This window comes from Metopolophium dirhodum, chromosome 7 (genome assembly GCF_019925205.1).
Source record: "Metopolophium dirhodum isolate CAU chromosome 7, ASM1992520v1, whole genome shotgun sequence".
In the NCBI taxonomy this organism is placed as follows: Eukaryota; Metazoa; Arthropoda; class Insecta; order Hemiptera; family Aphididae; genus Metopolophium; species Metopolophium dirhodum.
Genome location: NC_083566.1, coordinates 23,177,295 through 23,200,349, shown reverse-complemented (window position 1 = coordinate 23,200,349; position 23,055 = coordinate 23,177,295). Strand labels below are relative to the sequence as shown.

The 23,055-nt window shown below is 28.1% G+C and overlaps 1 protein-coding gene across 1 annotated transcript in view; it reads right to left on the bottom strand.

Moving 5' to 3' along the window:
- Positions 1-14,990, bottom strand: part of LOC132949404 (probable G-protein coupled receptor CG31760) — a 116,235-nt gene extending 101,245 nt beyond the window's left edge. The window contains exon 1 of the mRNA XM_061020278.1: positions 14,096-14,990. Coding sequence (XP_060876261.1) covers positions 14,096-14,575 — 480 coding nt within the window. The 5' untranslated portion in view covers positions 14,576-14,990. The remainder of the gene's footprint in view (positions 1-14,095) is intronic.
- Between the last annotated feature and the right edge of the window lie 8,065 nt (positions 14,991-23,055).

The following is a 23,055-nucleotide window of genomic DNA, read 5'->3' as shown; positions in this document are numbered from 1 at the left end:
TGTTGGAATCGAAGCACTCCTTCTGGTAGAAATTTTGTAAACAGGACATAAAAAAAAAAACACTATTGTAAAACCACTAGTTTCCTTGCTCCGCTCAGAATCTAAAATCATATAATAATATTTCATATACGATAATATTATGACGCAATACGATTACAAATGTGTACCTAATGTGCAAAATATAATATAATATTTGGGTTATACAATATTATAGTCTTATGGTTACCGAACTGTGGCTCGGCCCGCGATTGTTATGATATAGCTACGTACATAATACAATGTGAACAAACACTATAGCACCCGTCTGTGGCGCTTTCAACCACTACCACTTCGAGTGACAACAAAAATCCTGAGTGTGCTCCTATGAGAGTGTGTAAGATTGAAATCGTTTAGCGAACTATAATTGAATGGCAAACAAACGCGACCCGGTCGACTACCGCCTCGCCCGATGATGGCGAAACGCTCGTCCGTGTCGTATAAGAGTTCGGTCGGTGGCAATGGCCAGGGTAACTTCTTTTTTTTTTGCCGTCGCAATGACATCGACCAAGTCACTATCACCGCAGTGTACGACGACTATTGTATTGTATTTTTTTTTTTTTTAACATTATGGGTCTCGTGATATACACTGTCGTCGCCACGGTTCCCGTGTGCCTGTATACATGTATACGACCATATTATTATATGATGTATATTGTATACACACAATGTACCGGTAAATCGTTTTTGTGTTGTGCTTCGAAACAGCGACCGGGCCTCACACCTTCAGCTACCAGCTACTGTGTTCGTGTCGAATTGGCTTTCCGCGCCCGGCGAGGAATCGAACCGCTGTGACGAGCGGGGATACCTAGCTACCACTATATGTTTACCGTGGACGATGTAGGTGCTGAGTTTAAACTTTATATTATTATACAATTTTAATGTTTTAAAATAATATTGTAGGTATCTACCACCTATAATGTAGATCTTCAATTTTAATATTCAACTTTATTGTCTATAATAAATTCACCGTAGGTATTGTAAAGTTTTATAGATTTTTTTTTTCCGGTTAATTTTGTAATGAAATCTGTCCTTGATAGTTGATATGCCATCATTTTTTTATATTATACACATAATATCCAATAGTGATATGCAAAAGTAACTGTCAGTTATACAATAAAACATTATATACAAGTTTGTTCATATTCTAGTAAATACCGCTATATAAAATTCTTTAATTTAAAAACAAATATATTATACATATAAATTATGTTCTAAGTATTATATAAATGATTATAACACAATCACACTAAAAACGATTGCGTATTTGTCTGTCTCTATAATTTATGTCTCTTAGTTTTTCACGTTTTCATTTATAATTTAAAATCAAGTTGTATTGAAGAGATTAATTATTTAAAAATGATATATATTCTTGTTTTATTTAAATTAATTGTGTCAAGTGCACACTTTTCATAAAACAAAAAAATATTTAGTCAAAAAATAGTTTTTCTTAAGTAGGTACCTTCAACAACATCATTAATTTACTACACATTTACATATTTAACAATTTTGATAAATATTGAATAATAAACAAACAAAAAAAACTGAATTACCACAAAACAAAAAATAGCAAACTAAAAACCCAGGACTTATTCTACTGTTTTGGAGTATAATATTATATGCTTTGAATATATTTTATCATTGAATAGGTTATTGTAGTATAGTGTTATATAAGTGTTAAATTTACATTTCATTAACAAATGATTCTGAGTGGAAGCGGTGACCTGCATCTTACGGATATTTTATAATTTATTTGTATTAATATGAGTACTGTACGGATTTTTAGGATTTAAAATATTATATTTATTGACATTATGTAGCTCAGCGGTAATGAATAATGTGAAAGACTGAAATTCGTAGAAAATGTAAGTTTCAAAATTATCACTATTAGAAAATCTTCAGAATATATACCATATAAAAAAATCATATTTGTTCGTTTCCCGAGTTTGAATTATTTCATCACAGAAAAAAATAAATATTTTTAATTTAAAAATTAATTAAATTGTTCAATAACTAATTTATAATTTAATAAAAGACATTGATTGATTAATTTGTTTAATTGTTTCAAGTGTGACTGAGTTTTGATAATTGACTAAAAAAAAGTATGCGATAATTATTTTCAAGTTTAAGCATATTATGACATAATGTACATTTAATGGATGGTAAATGTAAATATTATGCATGTATAAAGTATGCTATATATTATATATTATACGTCAAAATATGTCACTATTGAAACACTAGTATAGGTACTGATTTTTAAACTATTTGAAGTAAAAAAAGCACATTTTACCATTTTAAGGATTACTAAGGGAATATTTTAAGGTTTTTTTAGAGCACATTAGAATTATTTTTTTTAATTGTAATAATTTAAGAATCCGCTTTTTAAATATTATATTATTTTATTTACAATCTATGTTAATAAATACAATAGCTATATAATTAAAATGACAAGATGATCGCGATTAGAGGAAATATCCAGTGATATTACTCAGCAATATGTATAAAAAATCAATAACATAATCTAGTCTGAGTTCAAGACTTTATAATAAATATAATATATTTTTTTTACATAAACTTGGTTTGAATAATTATTAGGTTAACAGGTCCCTCGGCCAATTTCTTTTTAGTCAACGGATTATATCAGGAAGGTCTAGAGAGGATAAATTGGATATGAGAGGATTTGAATGACGAAGTAATTCGTTATGGAATCGTTTGTAGAGTTTAGATGCTTGATCGGGGATGGTCTAATGACATAATGTCGAGGTCATTGTGAAGCGTTCGATTACTAACATACCAAGGGGCATTGGTTAGTATTTTGAGGGATATTGATTTAAAGGATTGAATAATTTTTATGTTTGAATTTTTAGGGACTCCCCAAAATTGAATTCTATAGGAAGCCAAGGGGGGGGGGGGGAATGAGTTATTTGTATGTTATTATTTTTTATTGCAGTGATAGTTTGGATTTTAGTAAATAACGTAATTGTTGAAGTCTCTGATTTATTTCCTTTTTATTTTAATATGTGTTACTCTGTTACCTAAGTGAGTAATCTATCTAGATGCATCCCAAGATATTTTGCTGACCGTTCAATTGGTATTAGTATGTTGTTGATATAAGACGGAGGGCAGTCACGAGGGCGTAATGAAACAGTTATTTGAAAGGATTTTAACTCGTTAATTTTTACTCTCCATTTAAAAAATCAAGTTTGTAGTTAGCTAAGATGTTTTAAAAGATGAAAGAATACTGTTTCAGGATTTGGATTGGATGTTATTATGTCAGTATATCATCAGCAAAGAGTCGTATGTTTTGAAGTCATTGTGTGGGATGTCTGACTCTTTAAATTTGATTATTTAATTTTTATAATAGAACCTATAACAGAAGGTTGTACTAATTTTTAGTAAAAACATCTTATATTATAATATCATATGATATGTGATTGTTATTGACTTAGGAGTCAACAGGCATCGATGTTATATAGAGTAGTCTGGATATGTTCGTAGTATAAATAACTTAAAATTAGTAAGTGTATTTTGAAAATTCCATTGTGTAAAGAAAATAATAATATTATTACTTAATACATAATATTATAATTGTGATTTATATTATTTGATTATTTCAATCAAATAACTATAATATTAATAGGAAAAATCGTTAATATTTCATTTTAATATCCAATATTGTCAGTGTGAAATTGTACATAGCAGGTATATTTGATATTTTTCATTGCAATTAGAACAACTTATCCTATAACCTTATTTTACATGTTTCAAAATTTGTACCTATAAACATTTTATCGAGAGTAAAAAGGAATTTTTACATGTCCTATAAATAGGTACCTCACTTAAATTATGCTTAATATTTAAAAAAAATATGTATTTTGTTCTAAATAAATAAGATATACATTATCTTATAATAATGAATTATAGAAAATTAATATTATAAAAATTACAATTTACTAAATTCTTGATATTGTGGTATGGATAATATATTAATTGATAGCAATATAGTATGATTAATGGTAATTTTAAATTTGAAGTTGTCTATATTTCATGAACATAATGACAATCTTATCCTAAAGCGTGGTCAAAGATAGTTCACCATGACGTCATACTATAATATAGAAATTATCATGTTTTTTTAAAATTATTATTCTTCCTTTATAATAATTGTTATTTCCAAAATTAATGAAAAAATGTAGTAATCAATCGTTTTATTGAATGAGTTGATACACAAATTTATAACTGGTATTTCTGGGAAAAACGGGGAACGCTGTTCACGTATTTCATAATTGATCAGAAAACAATTTAATTTCCATATATTGTAATCTCAGCCATAATAATAATTAGTATTTTATTTGAAATCGACTTAGTTTTTCGGAAAAAAAAATAATACCCATCAAGTGGATAACCAATCTGCTGCAGAGTATTATATGGGTCCTTCACATTGAGCCGGTCACTGCCGAGAATATGTTATACTCATAAATTATTTGTATACGATGAAAAAGGATGCAGAGTAGAAATCATACCTAAATGTTTGAAACCATAGTTATCTACCAAATAATAATTATTTTAATAATAATATTACAATTTTAAAATATAATGGTATTAATTTATTTTTGGTTTATCTAAAGAACAAACTAGTTACAATTTTCTACCATTCAGTTACAATCTCCCACAAAATTAAATAATATCAGAGCATTTTTTCTATTAGAAAAATATTTCTGAGGAAACAGAAAAAAAACTCGTAATTGTAGGAAAAATCCGCTCAGAATCTAAAATATAATCACGTTTTTATCTTAATGATTGTGTGTATGAAATATAAGTAAGCATTCTCATATTTTGTACTAGTATATAACAAATATAGCTTATATTATTTTTTTGTTAAATATATATTATTCATTCAAAATATTTCGTGCGTACCTAGTCACTGGAGTCATAATATTTAGCAGACATTTGAATTAAGCCTCCGTGGACCACAAAATAAAGTCAATAAACTTCAATAAAATCTTCATTGAAAAATATCCACTCTATGATGAGCCTATTCAAAGGAGCATTTGAGGAGATATGATATTTTTTTTCATTTTATAGTCAACAAAAGCGTACAAATCTACGTTTTAAATTTATGGACGTTTGATTATATATTATGAATATACTGCTTGATAAATAAACTCAACCAACCACTGATTCCCATAATCGTATTTCCTGTCTACCAATTTATCTAAATGTAGTGAAAAATAAACACTATATCGTATATAATATATTTGGGAGCTTAAAAACAATCTGCCAACTTCAAATAAATTAAAAATGCATTTCATTTTGAATATTCATCATGCTAAATACTTTTAAGTGATTTACATATAAATGTTGGTACGCCATGTATATACGTAGTCTTGTGTATTTGAGTGGAGAATACAAATACATAAATATGGCTATAGACCGTCGACAGTTTATTGTATTCATTTATATAGAGTATTAAAACGTTATTTTTGGTGAAAATATTCAAAAAAATGATTCAAATGATAAATAAAAAACAATAAACAATAATAAATAATAACGATCAATAACCATAAATTAGATAAATAAAAAAAATACGTAGGTATTTATACAAATTAAAATAAATATAAAAAACGGGTAAGTGGATGTCGCTCTGCTGTACAGTAGGATACAAGTGAGTCGATGTATAAAAGATTGTATTAAACTCGAATTCAATGATATAATATCATTGTATAAGAAAAACGATTCTGAGCGGAGACAGTTTGTCAGTCTACATTTTTTATATTGTTATTATTAATTATTATAGCCGGTTAGGTGAACTAATATTATAATATTATTATTATTTTTTATTCGTTACTCTGGCGATAAACAAAGCGTTATTTTATAGTAATTAAATCCCATTTTTAGCCGGTTTTCGTAATTTGTCGGTAGTTTTTCCTTTGGCATTAAATAACTATTGAGAAAATCGAAAAATTACCCGTTTAAAGTACTATCTTGATCCAATTTGCTAAATTATAAGGTACTGTATGTTGAAATCGAAGCATTTCTTCTGGTAGAAATTTTTTATGCAGGATAAAAAATTTTAAATAATAAAAAACTTTAAAATTTAAAATTTAAAATAAACACCATTGTAAAACCATCAGCTTCCTCGCTCCGCTCAGAATCTAAAATTATAGCCATGTTGTGTCGTATTACCTATTTACCTACCTTTTGGTATACTCGTAATTTGCTTCTGTTTTTTTTATTGTTTTTTACATTTAAGAAACTTGAATAAATGACGTATTATAATAATTTGATATATTATAACGTTATAATTATAAATTATATTAACTACGTTTTATTGTTAAACCCGCCCCCCAACACACTTAACCCTGATAATATAATATTATTATAGTATTGTATTATGTTTTTCATAATAATGTAAGCGGGTGTAAGTATAAAACGAACTTATTTGTGATTTTATGTGTCATTGACTAATGTAACTGGATTTAATGGTGACAAGTAGTTGTTAGTCGTTACACTCATGAAGATTAATTATGGACCCTCCACCACATTTTCATTTAAATATTTCAGTTTACCTCTAAAAAAAAAAAAAAACACTACAATATTCTTGGTTTTAAATTTGTGAATTATAATATTTCCTTTTTTGCTCACTATACATAATACATATATACAATTAGGTAAGTACTATAAATTCTATTTGCTTATAAAAAAATATTGTTGGGCTTATAAAAAAAAAAAGTAGTGTCCAATGTGTTGTTAATGGTTTTTTGTATTGTTCACTTATTTTAGTACTAATTAATATATTAGTATACGTTGATATGTATGAAAAACCATATGAAACCGATAAAATTGGTTACAAAAAATGTATAAAGTAATAATATTATGAAATGTAAATAAATAAATATAATTTTTCTTAATAAAAGATTAAATAATTTTAGGATATAATACTAAAAGATAGTGACCCATACAATATTATTCTCGGTCCAGAACAATTGGGTCCCAACTGAGGGGTTGATAAATGTGTAGAGCATCACATAACGATTATTGATTCATAATAAATTTATAATTCTGTTAGATTTTCCTAATAGCAATTTGTGTAACATTTTTCTCAAATATTATGTATTCACCATGTCATATTAAAATATGTTTCTTATTTTAAAACGATATCACATACCATGATTATTGATTTATAATCATGATATAATGTATACATTTCGTTATTATGGTTCTAAGTATAACATACTGATCCACGTATGCTATAATATAATATGATATTCCTATAATATGTCTGTCTTTTAAATTCATAGAGGTTTAAAATTCACTTAAACTATTATTAAATAATTACCTCATTTAGTTCCAAGACATAGGTGAAATTACCAGAACAATTAAAATGGTGAATTTCATTAAATTGTCGAATGTGTTACTCGCAAACAAAAATGATATCACACATGAGTCAAATAAACTATAAATACAGTCGAACATAATATTATCAAATATCTATAAACAGTTTACAAAGAGCATAAACATTTTTTTACTTGTATCGTCTCTAGAAAATATTCATATTATAAATATTACTTAATAATTTCAAATCTCTAGTCTCTACGACTACAGATTTTTGAATTATGTACAACAAAAATCATTGTTTTCTCGATTATTATGTTAAGTACTAGGAAATTCTCATTTTGAACCAAAGTACAATCTAGATTAAATTTTCAGCTAGTTATTTTCCCTCGACGTTGAAGATTGAAGAATTTTCTTCTAATGTATAAACTACTATAAAGTGTCTTCGAACAAAAAATAAATCGAACACACATTATAAAACCAATGCATTCGTCGCACCATTCAAAACTTAAAATTACAAACCCTATACCTACTAATATTTACAACTAATTCGATTCACCCTTGGTTTCATAATCTTAATGTCCGTAAATAATTCATAATCGTGGTCACACCTAAATTGAGTATAATTATTTTTGTTGAATGATTCCCTAATCTGCATACTCCACATTTTACAACAACTATGTGATCTGTGATATTCTCAATCTCGTTTTAAACTGTTCCAAATGTTACCACAATGGCACATTGTGCCTACTTAATGTCACTTTTTAAATCTTTAATCAGAATATCCATCAATATTTAAAATATTTCCCCATCCCCCCTCTGAAAAAAAAAACATTATATTTCCAATATTGTGTATTTAAATTTTCCAAATCATTGTTATAATCGTGTGGATATAAATTTAATTAATTAATTGTTGATGATAATATTATAACAAAAAGTTTGAATTAAAAAAATATACATAAATAAAGTAGTGTTAGTACAATAAATCACCATAGTTAAACTAAAAGTTTACTCGAAATACTACAAAACACAACCTCGGACACTGTATATACAACATACCGAAATTAATAAGAAAGGATTTTTAACTCATCATTAAATATTATAATTTTATAAATATTGCATTAACTTTATCATAATACCACAAAATAGTATTTCTCAGTAACAGTGTAGGTACAACACGCTAATCAACATATATACGACCACAAATGTGGTGGAGTAGGGATACTAAAGGAAAGTTTGGGTTAGTTAGTAGGTATTACAAAAAAAAAATACATGAAACCCCAAGTTATTCTCATTAATGGTAATATAGCTATTTGTAATCAATAATCATAGTTATAAATTATCTACATTGGATTGCTAATAAATATAGTCAATACGAATTTCATAATCAAAATATTATATGCATACAAAGATTTTGATTATCTATTGAAAAATAATAGAAGCTGACCTAATTTTAAAAAATGCTAATTAAGAATGCATAGAATCAAAAATACAAGCACTGACAATTTATATATATCATATCACAACATTGGAAATTAAATTGCACCACGGTATCTATATTATGACTCAACCTTGATTTTATTTTTTATAACAGCGAATTTCAATTTATTTATAGCTTAAATAAAAAAATGCAACCAATCCTTCAAAAATTTTAAATATTGTACCAAATATTATTATTTTTATTATTCGTTGTATCATAATAACTATAATCGTATTCTTGTATGATCTAGTTGTGAATGTTTTTAAATATTTTTCAAATCTCAAACTTTTTCCAAGAACGTAAATGAAAACACTTTTAGTTCAGTAGTAAGATATTAAAAAATATAATCAAATAAACAATAATACACCAAATCATTTTAACATTATACATTCTATGTTTTTAACTCAAATTAAACAATGAACCTTTTCTTAAAATCATAATATCTATTGAGTTGTGTATGTTGTAGGGTTGAAGTCAGATACCGGTATTGTGATATTGGAATCAGTACTAGTATGAAATGGAATACCGTAATACTGATAACCCGAAAAAACTGTAATACCGGAATATACCGGAAAATCATAAAATGTACTGGAATACCAAAAAACTTTGATAGGGTTGACGCATATATTTCAAATCAGATAATAGTTATGCGGGATTAGAACCAGTATACTGAAAAAACATAGGAAAAACCTTAATCACGTAAACCAATATAATATATAGGTAATATACGGTATTACTTCGGTATTGAACGATACGTCAGTACTCCAGTATCACAGTATACCATTTACGTGGTATTTGAGAAATAACCGGTATGCAGATATAAAAACTATCAACCCTAATGTATAAATTGTAAACCATTTGGTAATATTTTTTTATTTAAAAATAAAAATAATATTTTCAAAGGATATGATGTTGGTTCACCGACATCACAAGATTCGTTCAAAATGTATCCCAACATTTTGCGAGGAATTTGCAAGAACGTTCCCAGAATTTCTAGTCATTACTTCCCACTCTATTGAAGGGTGGGCCAATTTCAGTTAGCTCACCCACCTTACTCAAATCTTTTGATATCGCTAACGCATTCCAATTTTTATTAAACCTTCCAGACGATATACCAAATAAAACAAAAATGATCAACTTTACAACTTTGAAAGTTCATATCCAAGTTTTTGACGACTAGAAAATTAAGGTTAACATTTTGAGACTTTTTAGATTGATGAGGGTGGGTGGGCTGACTCCAGTACTTTGAAAGCTCACGTTCAAGCTTTTATTCTACAAAAGAAATAATCACAGAACATTGGTTTACTTGATTACAGTTTTTTTTATTTTCTTAAATTATGATTGAATAAATATTTTAAAAATATTTAATTAATTGTATTATTAATAGCGAAATAGAATTCATATAATTACCAAATACTAACAATACGTTTTTCTCCCAAATGTCACGTAACCGTACGTCTTCTTATTTCTTATTACAAATACATTTCCTTATAATAGGTGTACATATTGTAAATATTTTGTATTTTCAATAAAAAAAACAAAATTACATAAGCTAATAGCAAAAAATACTGTTTTATATTATGTAAGTGGACATTTCACATACAGATTTAGTTATCTATTTGTTAATAAATAAATAACAAAATATAAATAAAACATATTTATATTATTACAATAAAATGTATATCGACTGATTAATGTATCCCACATACATGTAGTCCGTGAGTAGATAAAATAATATCGATGATTAATAATCTGAAATATAAATTATTGCGCAAACGAGGAAAGACAATAAAACATAAAACATTGAAGAACATATAGATTGAGTAAAGTATCATAATATGACCCACATGGCCACATGACCGTATAAGATAACTAACTGTTTAATACTAAGTATAACAATATTATTTGTAGTCTGTGTGTAGATAAAATAATATCTATGATTAAAACTTTTAACTAGAAATGGTCAAAATGGTCAGGCAGGAGGTAAACAAACGGCCTATAATAATTTAATCGACAATTCATTCAGATAAGTATATTTATCGATTTTCCTTACCAATTTAAATAAACATAATAATCATATTGTAATTAAAATATTATGTAAGATATGTATTTAAGTAAAATATAAAGAAATATGCACTAATATGTGAATAAGATGAACTAAATATACTAAATATGCACTAATATATGTTAATATTCTTAATATTACGCAAAATATATTTATTTTTTTAAAAATGTATTACTTTAAGTAGACTCTTTGTATTATGAAAAAAATTTCTATATCACTAATCTATGTTTTCAAAGATTATTATAAATCATTTTAACTCATATAAGCTCATTTCTCTAATAATAAAACCAAGTGTTATTTTACCGCATTGTGATTCGTGATTTCAAGGATTCACTTAGTTCTTAATTTTGTCCTCCCCTAATTTTTAATGTTTGGTTAGACGACTCTATTGGTACCAACGATTTTTAGCTTAAAAGTTTTTAATATGTCTTATAGTTTTATTGCATCCTCTTAAAAGTCATGCATTGTATTAAACAGATAGTTACAAACTCGCAAATGTCCTTAGTAACCTAAAATAATAGTTGCAAGCACATACACGAAATGTTCATCTGTCTGCGCAAACATTTTAACCGGATGATTTAAAGGTTTTTCGTCCTACACCTATAATAAAACAAACACTACTGACGACCGAGGCTATGGTCCACAATATGTTATTTGTGGTTAAAACGTAAAACTATGCAGGTAGTAGATAGTGGGACGACGGTGGCCACATATTATATAATCACGAGCAAAAAGCGCATATCAGATAACGAAACTAAATAAGAGTAAATATAATAATATTTAGTTTATTGTTTAAATAAGTAAATTGTGGCATACGATTAGACTATACTGCAATACAAATCGCGGAGGATAGTGCTTTTATTGCAATTTCTTGTCATTGATTAAGTTATGCATATCGCTTAATATGTAAGAAACGACAGGGCTAAACGTTAATATCAAGCGCAGATGGCTTGAATAGTAATTCATATTTCACTTTGATAGGATGTGTATAACTTCAGAGATATTTCTCTTCGGATTCTTAATTTAAAGGAAAGACTAGAATTATAATATAACGGTGCAGTGAGAGCACTGGTAGAAATATTTTTTTATTTTACTTGTAGGTAGGTACCAGATAGATAGTTAAACAATCAATACAAATTTAATAAAAAAATAATTAATTATACATACGAGTAAGGTTTTAACCATCATCAGTGAATATTAATTTAAAGGGTAATAATATGTGGATGGTAATATTAGTAGATCGCCGCGACTTAATTTTAAGTATTTTAAAAGAAAAGTTTGGATAATTTACTTTCTATTTTAAACGTAAAAAGGGGTATTTCTGACTAAACGTAATACGTATATTATGTTATTTTGTGTTCTTTTAATACTTCATTAAAATATTATGCTTCAGCTGATTCTCAAGTTTGATACGTCCAAATTGGTTGTAATAATAATAATATGTAGTATATATTATTGTTTCTTCATTACATATTTTCATTTTTCCCCATGGTATTCTCGTAACGTTAATTAACTAACAGTGCTCCACTCAATTATATTTATGTTACCGTGTAGATACTTACACATTTCATGAGAATCACACTGTTTTTGATAGGTAATTTGTTACTTGCGCTAAAATATTTACCGGAATAAAACCTAACCTAACCGAAAACTTGTATCAATTAGTATACTATTAGAACTATTTTAGAAATAATATGTAATATTCAATTCAAAAAATCCCATATACGATGAATTAATAAAAATGTAAAAATAAAATAACTTGAAAAAAAAATGATATCAGTCCATACAAAAAGGTATACAAAAATGAAATGTTTAAACATGGTAGATATTTTTTGTTTGAAGGAAAAATTATCATGTAAATGTATGGTAATGTGTACACGGTAAATATTTTTACAAGCGTGACAAATTACCAGTAACATGTTATCACTCGATTTTCCAGTAACGTGTACACGGTAAAACAAATGTTTTTGAACGGATCACACATCATAGGTATATAATACCAATTAAATAATAATCATTTTTATTAGTATTAATTATTAAAATACCGAGTACTAATACTGGGAGGTGTTATTCATAGAACCAATTTTTTTTTCGAGTGTGCTTTAAGTGAGCCAACAGATTTGTTGAATAAAAAATAAATACACATTATTTCTATTCTATTCGATAATATTGCGCGTTTATCGTACTCACGGACCTTGTAAGGGTGGTCTATAAAGGGGGAATAGGTCAGTTGACCCATAGTTATTTTCTCTCAATATTTTATGTTTTTAACATATCCATATAGACTGTTTTTTATTTTAAAAAATATGTCCAATAATAATCATTTCGCAGGCTTCACTACATTTTTTATAAAACAGTATCTCTATTCCCTTTTGAAATATGGCTATAAATATTAAAAACAACTTTCATAAACAGCAATAATATTATGTTTGGTAGTGTATTTCAACATGGGCAGGTGTACTATTTCTTTTCAGTGGCTGACAATAAAAAAAAGTTGTTTTTATATACTTAGGTAGTGTTATTGGGGTATTTGGTAAAATGACTATATTGACACACTTGTTATGTATAATATTATACTCTTTCAACGAGCTATACCAAGTGTGTTTATTATGATGTACATTTTACGGATATGTTAATAATATATTGTGGAGTTTAATATTTGCATATACCTATTAATTCAATAAAATACATTTTGTTGGAATAGCCCTTTCAAATTAAATTGTTCTTATAATAAATTAATAAAGGTTTAGTAAATGTATGCTTTTTAAACAAGTTTTTATGTAATTTTATTAAAGTTAAATAAATAATAATAATACAAAAAAAAACAATTAAATTGCAATAGGTAATAAATTATTTTTCAAATGGTTTTTACGTAAATTTGTAAGATTTACATTTGTTTGTACGGAAAATTAGTGATGTTAAATTGTTAAATACATTAAGTAAACCCATTATACCCATAATACAATTAATTGGCGGTACTCAGTGTGGCCTTGTGTGATTTAGGATGATCTACAGTGTAGTAAAGTCACGGGGTACGTCACTTGAAAGCTAGAAGGCGTGTCGATCGTATATCGGAAAATAGTCTCAATTTGTGACAGTAACCTAATATTATTATTGGTAATCAGATAAATAGTCGACGGGTGACGTATAGACGTAGAGTTTGCTATTTTAGGTACCTGAGCGTATCTGTCCACGACTCCATCGCCCATGTTCAGGTCCGTTCCAGCGGTGCAGTTGCCGCCCAATTGTTGCTGCGACTCGACAATGCGGAGCAGTGAGTTGGCCTTGTGTCGGTAGTGTTTCTGCTGCTGTCCGACGTCGTCCGTGGCCAGCGACGGAGGCAGTGGCTGGGCCGCGCCGCCACCAGGATCGTGCAAGCGTCCGTTCACGGCAGCCGTGGTCACGGTCGCCGTGGCCACCGTGACCGTCGCCGATGTGCCGTTGGCCACCGACAGTTGCTGCAGGTCGTAGTGCTGTTGTTGCGCCCACCTGGCCATCCTGGACCGGCCGTGCCGGACGGTGACGGCCATGGCGCTCAGCACCCACATGGACACCACAGTGGCCACTAACATGGCTGCGGCTTTTGCGGTGACGGCAATGGTGGCGGCAGCAGCAGCCACACCGAAACGGTGACGGTGGTCGCCGGCGTGTTCCATCGGTGGGCCCGCCGGCCGCAGCAGGCCATCGTCGGACGACGCACGGGCGGACGGACGGACGCGTCCAATCTGGTGGCGAATTCGTGGAACGATACGGCGACGGGGTGTGTTTTTTTAGTCTTGTCTCGGATACGACCACGGTCGGTAAATACCAGTGACCACGCCGGAACGCCGCCGGGGCGCCCGGGACACGAAACGAACGAAGACGATCGTGTACCACGCGTGTGAAAACTCGTCAGTGTCCGCCGATTGCTTTGCGTTCGCGTACCACCCAGGGCGGCGTTGGCGACGTGCAAACCCGGTTGGCGCCGTCGAGCGACTAACGGACCGCCTCAACGTTGGCGCGCGCGGATTGCGAGGGCGACGAGGGCGCCACGCGTTACGGCCGTGCACCACGCTCAATCACCACCATCACACGCTCGCTTCCTCGCTGCAATTGTGTACGGGAAGAATACAAGTGTTACAGCCGGTGATTGCTGGGTTGGTGTTTCAGGCAGCGGGTGTTGTTGGCTTTAGACAGTATACCAGCCCTCCGTCGAAAAATCAAACGTTTTTGGAATTTACAGAATTTTTGAATTTTCAGGATCATATTATATTTAATAGTTTTTAGAACATGCATGTGCATACTATTTGCACACAATCGAGAATACTGTTTCGAAACTTTGTATTCGTTAAGATTAGCCAAAAAATCATGTACCCACATAATAATATATCGTACATAATATTGTATGTATTGAGATCTAAATGTAGGATTAACTAGGTGGGTGCCACAGGTCTGTTGGGTGCGTTCGATAGAGTGTGTCGAAATCACAGGGGACGCTGACCACAGCACACCGTGCCGGATTGTATTCGGTGTATGTCACGCGAAGACAGGAATGCTTTTGAAAACAATAAAGGTATACAATATTTAAACGGCTTCATTAAATATTATATTGTATGCTTATTGTGGATATATGATATACAATATACATTGTATATTTAAAACCATAAATATTCGATTGCGTACAATTACATGTAGGTATACTAGATAAAAAAAAGGTGATACGAATTATGGAAATTAGTGTGTTTTACGATTTAAAATGGTGAAACAATTATTTTTATATACAGGGTGATTCACCAAGCATACCCTCTTTTTTTCAACAATGCATTTATTCAAAACCTGATTTTGTTGAATTTTTAAATGTATTTTAGACCATATTTTCAAATTCTTGACATTTTTTGTATTACTTAAGGAGTGTTCTATGGAGATACAAACTTCTGTTTTTTTTAAATTAGAACAACCCTATTCAACAAATTTTTCAGAAATTTTTGACGTATCAAAATCAAAATCCATACCAGTAGTTTGAGAATTATTTTACTTTGTGTTCTTAGGATAAAGCGTCCATGGTAATGAATCCATATTGAGATTTGGAGGCTATAGTCATCTGAAAATTGTAGTAATTAATATTAATCCATACATATTAATAGTTTGTAAAAATGGAACAATAAATTTAAATACTAGATCCAATTTTGTGTTTATTTCATATTTATATAAAACTAGTTTTAAGGAATATTATCCTTAATACAAACATTTTAATAACTAAAAAAACTAATTCAAATTTTGAATTAGGTACATCAACATTTTTAAAAAAATTATCTACTAAATAAATTACAGTAAAAAAGGGGATTCTAATTTGAAAAATAGATGTTTGTATCGCCACAGAACCCTTCTCAAGTAGTAATTCATTAAATTTAAAATAATATGGTATTTGAGTAGGTATTTAAAAATTCCAAAAATCAGAATTTTAATTAATTAGGGTGATAATGCTTGGTAAATCGCCCTGTATACTAAAATTCTGATTTTTGGAATTTTTAGTATTTTTTGACTTTAAATCCAAAATTGTTTGTATTGTTTTTACAGATCATTGATTTTATTCACTCGTCAACCTTAACTAAATTAAATGATTTTTGAAATAGTATAAATTGTTTTAAATGGCATTATCTATATAATATAAGAATATAAGATAAGTATTACAATAATATATAATTAAAACGTATATCAAAACTTTTTCTCTTTTAATAATATTTGATAAATCTTATGAAGCTAACACTGATATTTCGTCAACTTACCTACTTATATCTTGTACACTAAGTGCCCTTATCCGTCTCATATAATACATGTATTTTTGTTCATATATTATTATAACAAATATAAGCATGAGTCATATTAAAATATAATACTATGTGATATAAATTGTTTTAATTTAATAAAATTAGTTTTGATATTAATTATCAACCAATTATCAGTAAAAAATAAAAATGTACTTAAAAGTTAACGAACTATGTGAATTTGATGACTGAAACAAAATAGCTCTCATATAATATTATTATTATAAATACATAGAATTTCCACAATAATCACAATATTATTATAAAATACCGAAAATCGATCAAACGGCAATAGTGTACCTAAAATGCCTAAACAGAACGCCGTGTAGTCGTAATTAAATTATCAAAATATGATTAGTATGATATAATTATTTAGCTTCATGGAATAGTATTTTCATTTTAAAATCAATAATTCGTAAGTAATGAACGAAAAGTATAACATTTGTAGAATTGAAATGTCACCATTAGCTGAATTATATTTTGAAATAAACATTAAAATCGCAAATTCATTCTAAAAGTCATAAAGAGACATCAAATCGGAATTTCAACTATAATAAAAACGTATCTTATATCTGAACTTAAACTTGGTATGTTGCTGAATGACCATATAGGTGCAATTACAATAATTATACCAGTTACGGAGTATCATTTACAAAATTTCGAAACATTAAAGTTGTTCTCACAGTATACACTGTGTCGTGCCATGTTTTATATTATTATATTTTATACAAAGGTGACGTAATTATGGTAACACTTTAAATACAAGTTGGATTAAATATTGAACTCCACACCATGGTATAGTGTGAATACAGATTGATGACGTCATACCTACATGTATTGTCTCCGTATTACAAAATGAAATGATGTTAAAAAAATAATAATCATAATACAGCAAACTAGTGTTATATAATTTTGATTTTTGATATAATTAATTTCTAAGCAAACTTATCTGTATTTCAATAATTTAACGTTTGTGATAAATATATAGTGTATAGCATAAAGATTACATTAGTTTGATGGAAAACGATCGGTCGCTGCGACTGAGCCGCCTCAGCGGGCCACCAGTAGATGAATAAATTACTAAAATGTCATTCGAGCATGGTGTTATTTGTGCTCAAAAAATTATTTTATCTAAATTGGTACCATTGAATTTATTTTTAGGAAAAATAATGTGCCCCTAATTTCTCATAACATTGAGTGATAGGTTCCACGAACACTTTTAAAAATACCTAATTGTAATTTATTCAGTCTAATTAATTATTAGTAATATTATTTTACAGGTAACATTTGATAACATGGTTTCTCCGTTTTGACAAACCATATTGGACTGCTTTTAAATTTTTACACGAAATATTTTTCACGGAATTCCTCATAATTTAATATTTTATTTACTACGTTTTGAATATCGATTAAGTGACTACTGTCAATGATTCGATATAATCAATTATTCAAATAGCAAACAATAAATTGTATAAGTGTAGGTTTTTTTTTTTTTTTAACTTGACATACTTGTCAAAATAATATGTTATAATATAAATAATATAAAGCCATAATATTATAATGTCACACACCAATATAGTTTTCAATATACTTGTAGGACTGTTGTCTATAGTTTTATGTGATACACACATTCAATTTTCTTATTATTTTTTTGTTTTGCTCAATAGATTTTTCACACTTTTCCACAAATTATACACATAGTGCCATGCAATAACCGCAAAATATCAATAAAATGATAAAAGTATTTTTACTAAGGATTAAGGAATATATATTTTAAATATGATTATGTATTTGTCTGACGTAGAGTTGACAACAAGGTATTTCTACTGAATCGTATGAATTTATTACTTTTAGCCATATAATAAGTAATATTTAAAAAATAACCATAGTTTTTTTTTAAAATAATTTTATTTTTTTAACTGTTAATATTATAATAATACTAATAATAGTTTATTGTCAATATAATATTTACAAAAAGATAACAAAGACTAAAATAAAACAATTTATGACGCCCCCCCCCCAAAAAAAAAAGCTCAGCTATTGTGATGGGTGCAGCAAGTTCAATACAACACAAATATATTACATTAATTATTAAAATATACATATAATATTCTATTATTATTTACGTATTAAATAGGTATCGAATAAACATATTTCATATTATAGAGTAGGTAATATAATGAGAAGAAAACAACTAAAACTTTTTTTTATATAATGTAACATAGGTAAAGATTTAGATATTTAAAAAAAATTGTATAATTATATTTATTTTTATATGATTTTTAAATTAATGTTAAGCTTAATACATAAACGAATACCGACATAAAAAAACATTTTTCTACCAAATTCTTTATTGGTTACTGGAATATTCAGATTTACAGATTGTTTCATGCGTGTTTGTTCATTTTCTAACGTTTAATATTCTTTTAGATCTATGTTAAAAATATAATTAAGGACATTCGATATATTATATATACAAACATTTAGGTTTCTTACATTGAATGTCCTGTTAAGGTCATCTACATGAAAATTATACGGTTTTAATAGTATAAATCTCAATAGTGAGTTGAATGTAATAATAAGCGGAGAGGACCCAACACTGTGCCTTGTGGAATTCCATATTTAATTGGTAAAAAGTTACTTAAATCGTTATCCACTCTAACAGCTTGATATCTTCCAACCAAAAAATATGAGAATAGATCAAGTGCTTTACCGGGAACACCAGAATATTCAAGCTTACTGTTTCAAATATTACAGTTTACCGAAACAAATGCTTTTTTCAGATCAAGAAAAATCTCCATTACTTTATTATTATTGTAACGTCTCCTCTTCACCTGGGACTCTTTTACCCGTTCAGGTGTCGTCTGTTTATATTAACGAGGTCTCGGAGACTCGACCTCGGTGTGCGATATTATTACTAGGGATCAGGGCTACCTTATGTGAAGCAAAGTACTCAACGTATGTATATATATATATATATGTATATCTGTTATTGAATATTAATGTATTATTATTACCTACTACAAGTCACAACATCGAAAGTATGCTTATAAATTATAACTACGGGTTACCGATCGGGCCATGGTGTGTCGTGGGTGCTGATGTCCAAATGTGGGTTGAGCTGGTCGTCCGCAGGTCCTCTTCAGGTCGTTTTCAGCCCTCGAGTTCCCCTATCGACCGCCGACTATGACTCTTCATTCTTGACCATCCAACTATCGACCGCCGGCTATAGACTCCTCTATCGACTATATCGCTGTAGACTTTATCATAACTATCTACCGCCAGGAGTCCCGGTCGATTATTTATACGATGTGAGCTAAACGTCGCGTCAGCATAGTATATATTTCATACATATATACACATTTGCTATTACTAATACTCAGCATATTAGCCGTGCGTAGGGAGTACGATGTCAATGACGATAATCGTTACACTAATATATTAATCTGTTTGCACTAAAGCATCAATTGTTGATTTACCTGACTGAAAACCATATTGGTTTTATTAAAAAGTCGTATAAACGTTTTTTTTAACATTTCTCGAATATTTTACTAATAGATAGTGAAAGTTTATGTTTGTATATATTATGCTAATATTTGTTTGTTATTATCGTTATTTGTTTAATATTCTGCAAATAAGCATCGTACAATAATAATAATTGGATAATATTATATTTATTTTAACGGTGATTTTGAATATATCCATAACTTTGTAATAATTTAAAGTTTAAATTAATTAAGATATCATCATTTTTTTTATTCAATTTCATTGAGAAATTCGTTTAGTTATCTATTAAGGCACACAACTTGAGTCATTAATGAATGATTTAAATTAATTTACATTAAATTTCTTATACAATTTGAATATCGAATATTTTATTATGCGTCGAACTTCAATAAACAATAATAAATGTCTAAACTTTGAAAAAATAAAATAAAACACTTAATTACTGAAGTATCAAATTGTTTTAATTACTATTACAATTTAAAACAACCAATCATTTATTAAAATAAATAAATAATATTACATTTTTGGCTAATATTATTCATGAAACAAAATATTTAAATATTTACTCAATATGTTTAAATGTATAGTAAATCTTTTTTTTAGTACATCGTCCATCGTCTATTATAATCAGTTTTATGTGTAATAATTATAATTACATGAAATAGTTAACTTACACTAAAATACATTTTATCCCACGGGTGCACAATTATTAACATAATATAATATAGGTACCTATAAAACCTTTAAAAATATGACAATAATTTAATACTTATATTATTGAATTATTAAGCATAGTTGAGTTCATTTTAATGAAAAATCTAAATCAAATAATTATTTTATGTTAAATTCAATTAAATATACTTTATGTACCAATTATTATATTATCACGTTAAATCAATCACTGATTATCGAATATTGTGTGCATATTCTGTATAAAACGATATGTAGAAAATTGGGTATTGTATTGGAAATTCTAAATTAATTTTATCATACATTTTTGACCTATTTAGTCATCTAGATATATTATATTTGCATGGCAAATACCCGTCGAAGGTTGTTTTTTTTTTTGTACATTTGAACAAACGTTCTGGCATTGTTTCCGTTATAATTATAAGGATAATCTCAATGCGAGGCTAGACATCTATATAATCACGAGTATATACGTGAATAGAATACAATGATAGTTGATTCAACTAGACGGTCTATATAATTGATCTAATCGGGGATCAAATGCACGGAATTTATTAGCCTGTCTGAGTATCTAAAATGTGTAACACGTAAGCTTAAATAAAATATAATCATTAGGGTGTATTTTATATATATTAGTTAGTAATTCAGGCCTGATTGCCAAGAATCATTTATCAATAAAATACATATTATATATACATATAATACATGTAATTCAGAAAAGTAAGGATAATAAATAGAATTATGGTAAATTATTTTATAGTACTCGTGTTTATAATGATTATTGTTACTGGTACACATCAGACATACACACTTTTAGGGTAGGTCTCATCTATGTCAATTTGTCTCTAGTGATGTTATAATACAGTTTACAAGCTCTTACCATTGCTGTTTCGATTTCAAACCCGAAAACATCTAGAAATATTGTATGTTTAATGTTTATGGGTAAAAGGTAAAATGTTAATTCATTGAATGTTGACATTGTTAACTATTACAATAACCATCAGTTATTACAGTTGTAAAAACAAACTAATTACCTACATAAAAATATTCGTTAGTTGGTTTTATATTTTCTAAATACCATGTGAAATACCATGTTTTTTATCCATACTAAAAATATATTTAGATAAAAATTGTAAGTTATGACTAATAATTAAATAACAACTGTCATTATATATTAACCTAATTTCTTTATAAAATATATTATTTGCAATGACTTACATTTTATTAATAGTTATTAAAAATAAACATCCCTGTAACATAGTATTTATAAGAATTAAAAATAAATAAAAACAGCACAGATAATATAACTTCATGATAAATATATAAAAATTGTAAAAATTACTTGTAATATACTTATATATTTTACCATAGTGAAGTATAAATTAAGTGTCTAAAAATAAAAAATATACTTTTAATTTACGCGTGAAAGAAAAGCTAATGTCTTTTAAATTATGTCATTTTCAGTTTTTTGTTTTTAACACTATCTGACTTGACGCTAAATAAGCTCAAACTTAAAAAAAAATGCTCATATTCTGGTTATAATTATAACATATTACTCTTTTAATATTTAAAAAGTTTTTATGTAAACCAATTAAGACTACTTTTGTACCAACTAAACTCCATGTTAAATATTTTTAAATTTAAAACAATAATAATATAGCAAACATAGCGTTTAGGTTATCAATATTTTACAAATATTGAGCCTAATAATCGATAATCAAACAATGATTTTTTTTTTAGCTATGAGTTCTTACCTTTTTAGGATGATAAAAATTACGGTAAAAAATAACAGTACCTAAATTCTTGAAATGTTAACTAAATATTTAAATTAGCGTTCTATGGATTATTGTATTATTATTATGTAATATTTGGTTTCATATATAAACATTTAACATAATGTTCCTCACTAAATTTCATTAAAGAAATAAATTACAAATAATGTAAGTACATATGTGTCATTTTTATAAAAAGCGTATTAAGTTAAAATGATGATAAAATTTATTAAATCACAAAAATGCCGTCAAAATGTATAACATATTTAATTGTATTACTTACCTAAAGCTAAAAAATGTATTACAAAATTCCACATAAGTACATTTGTTACTGGAATTCACAATAAAACATTTTATCATAAT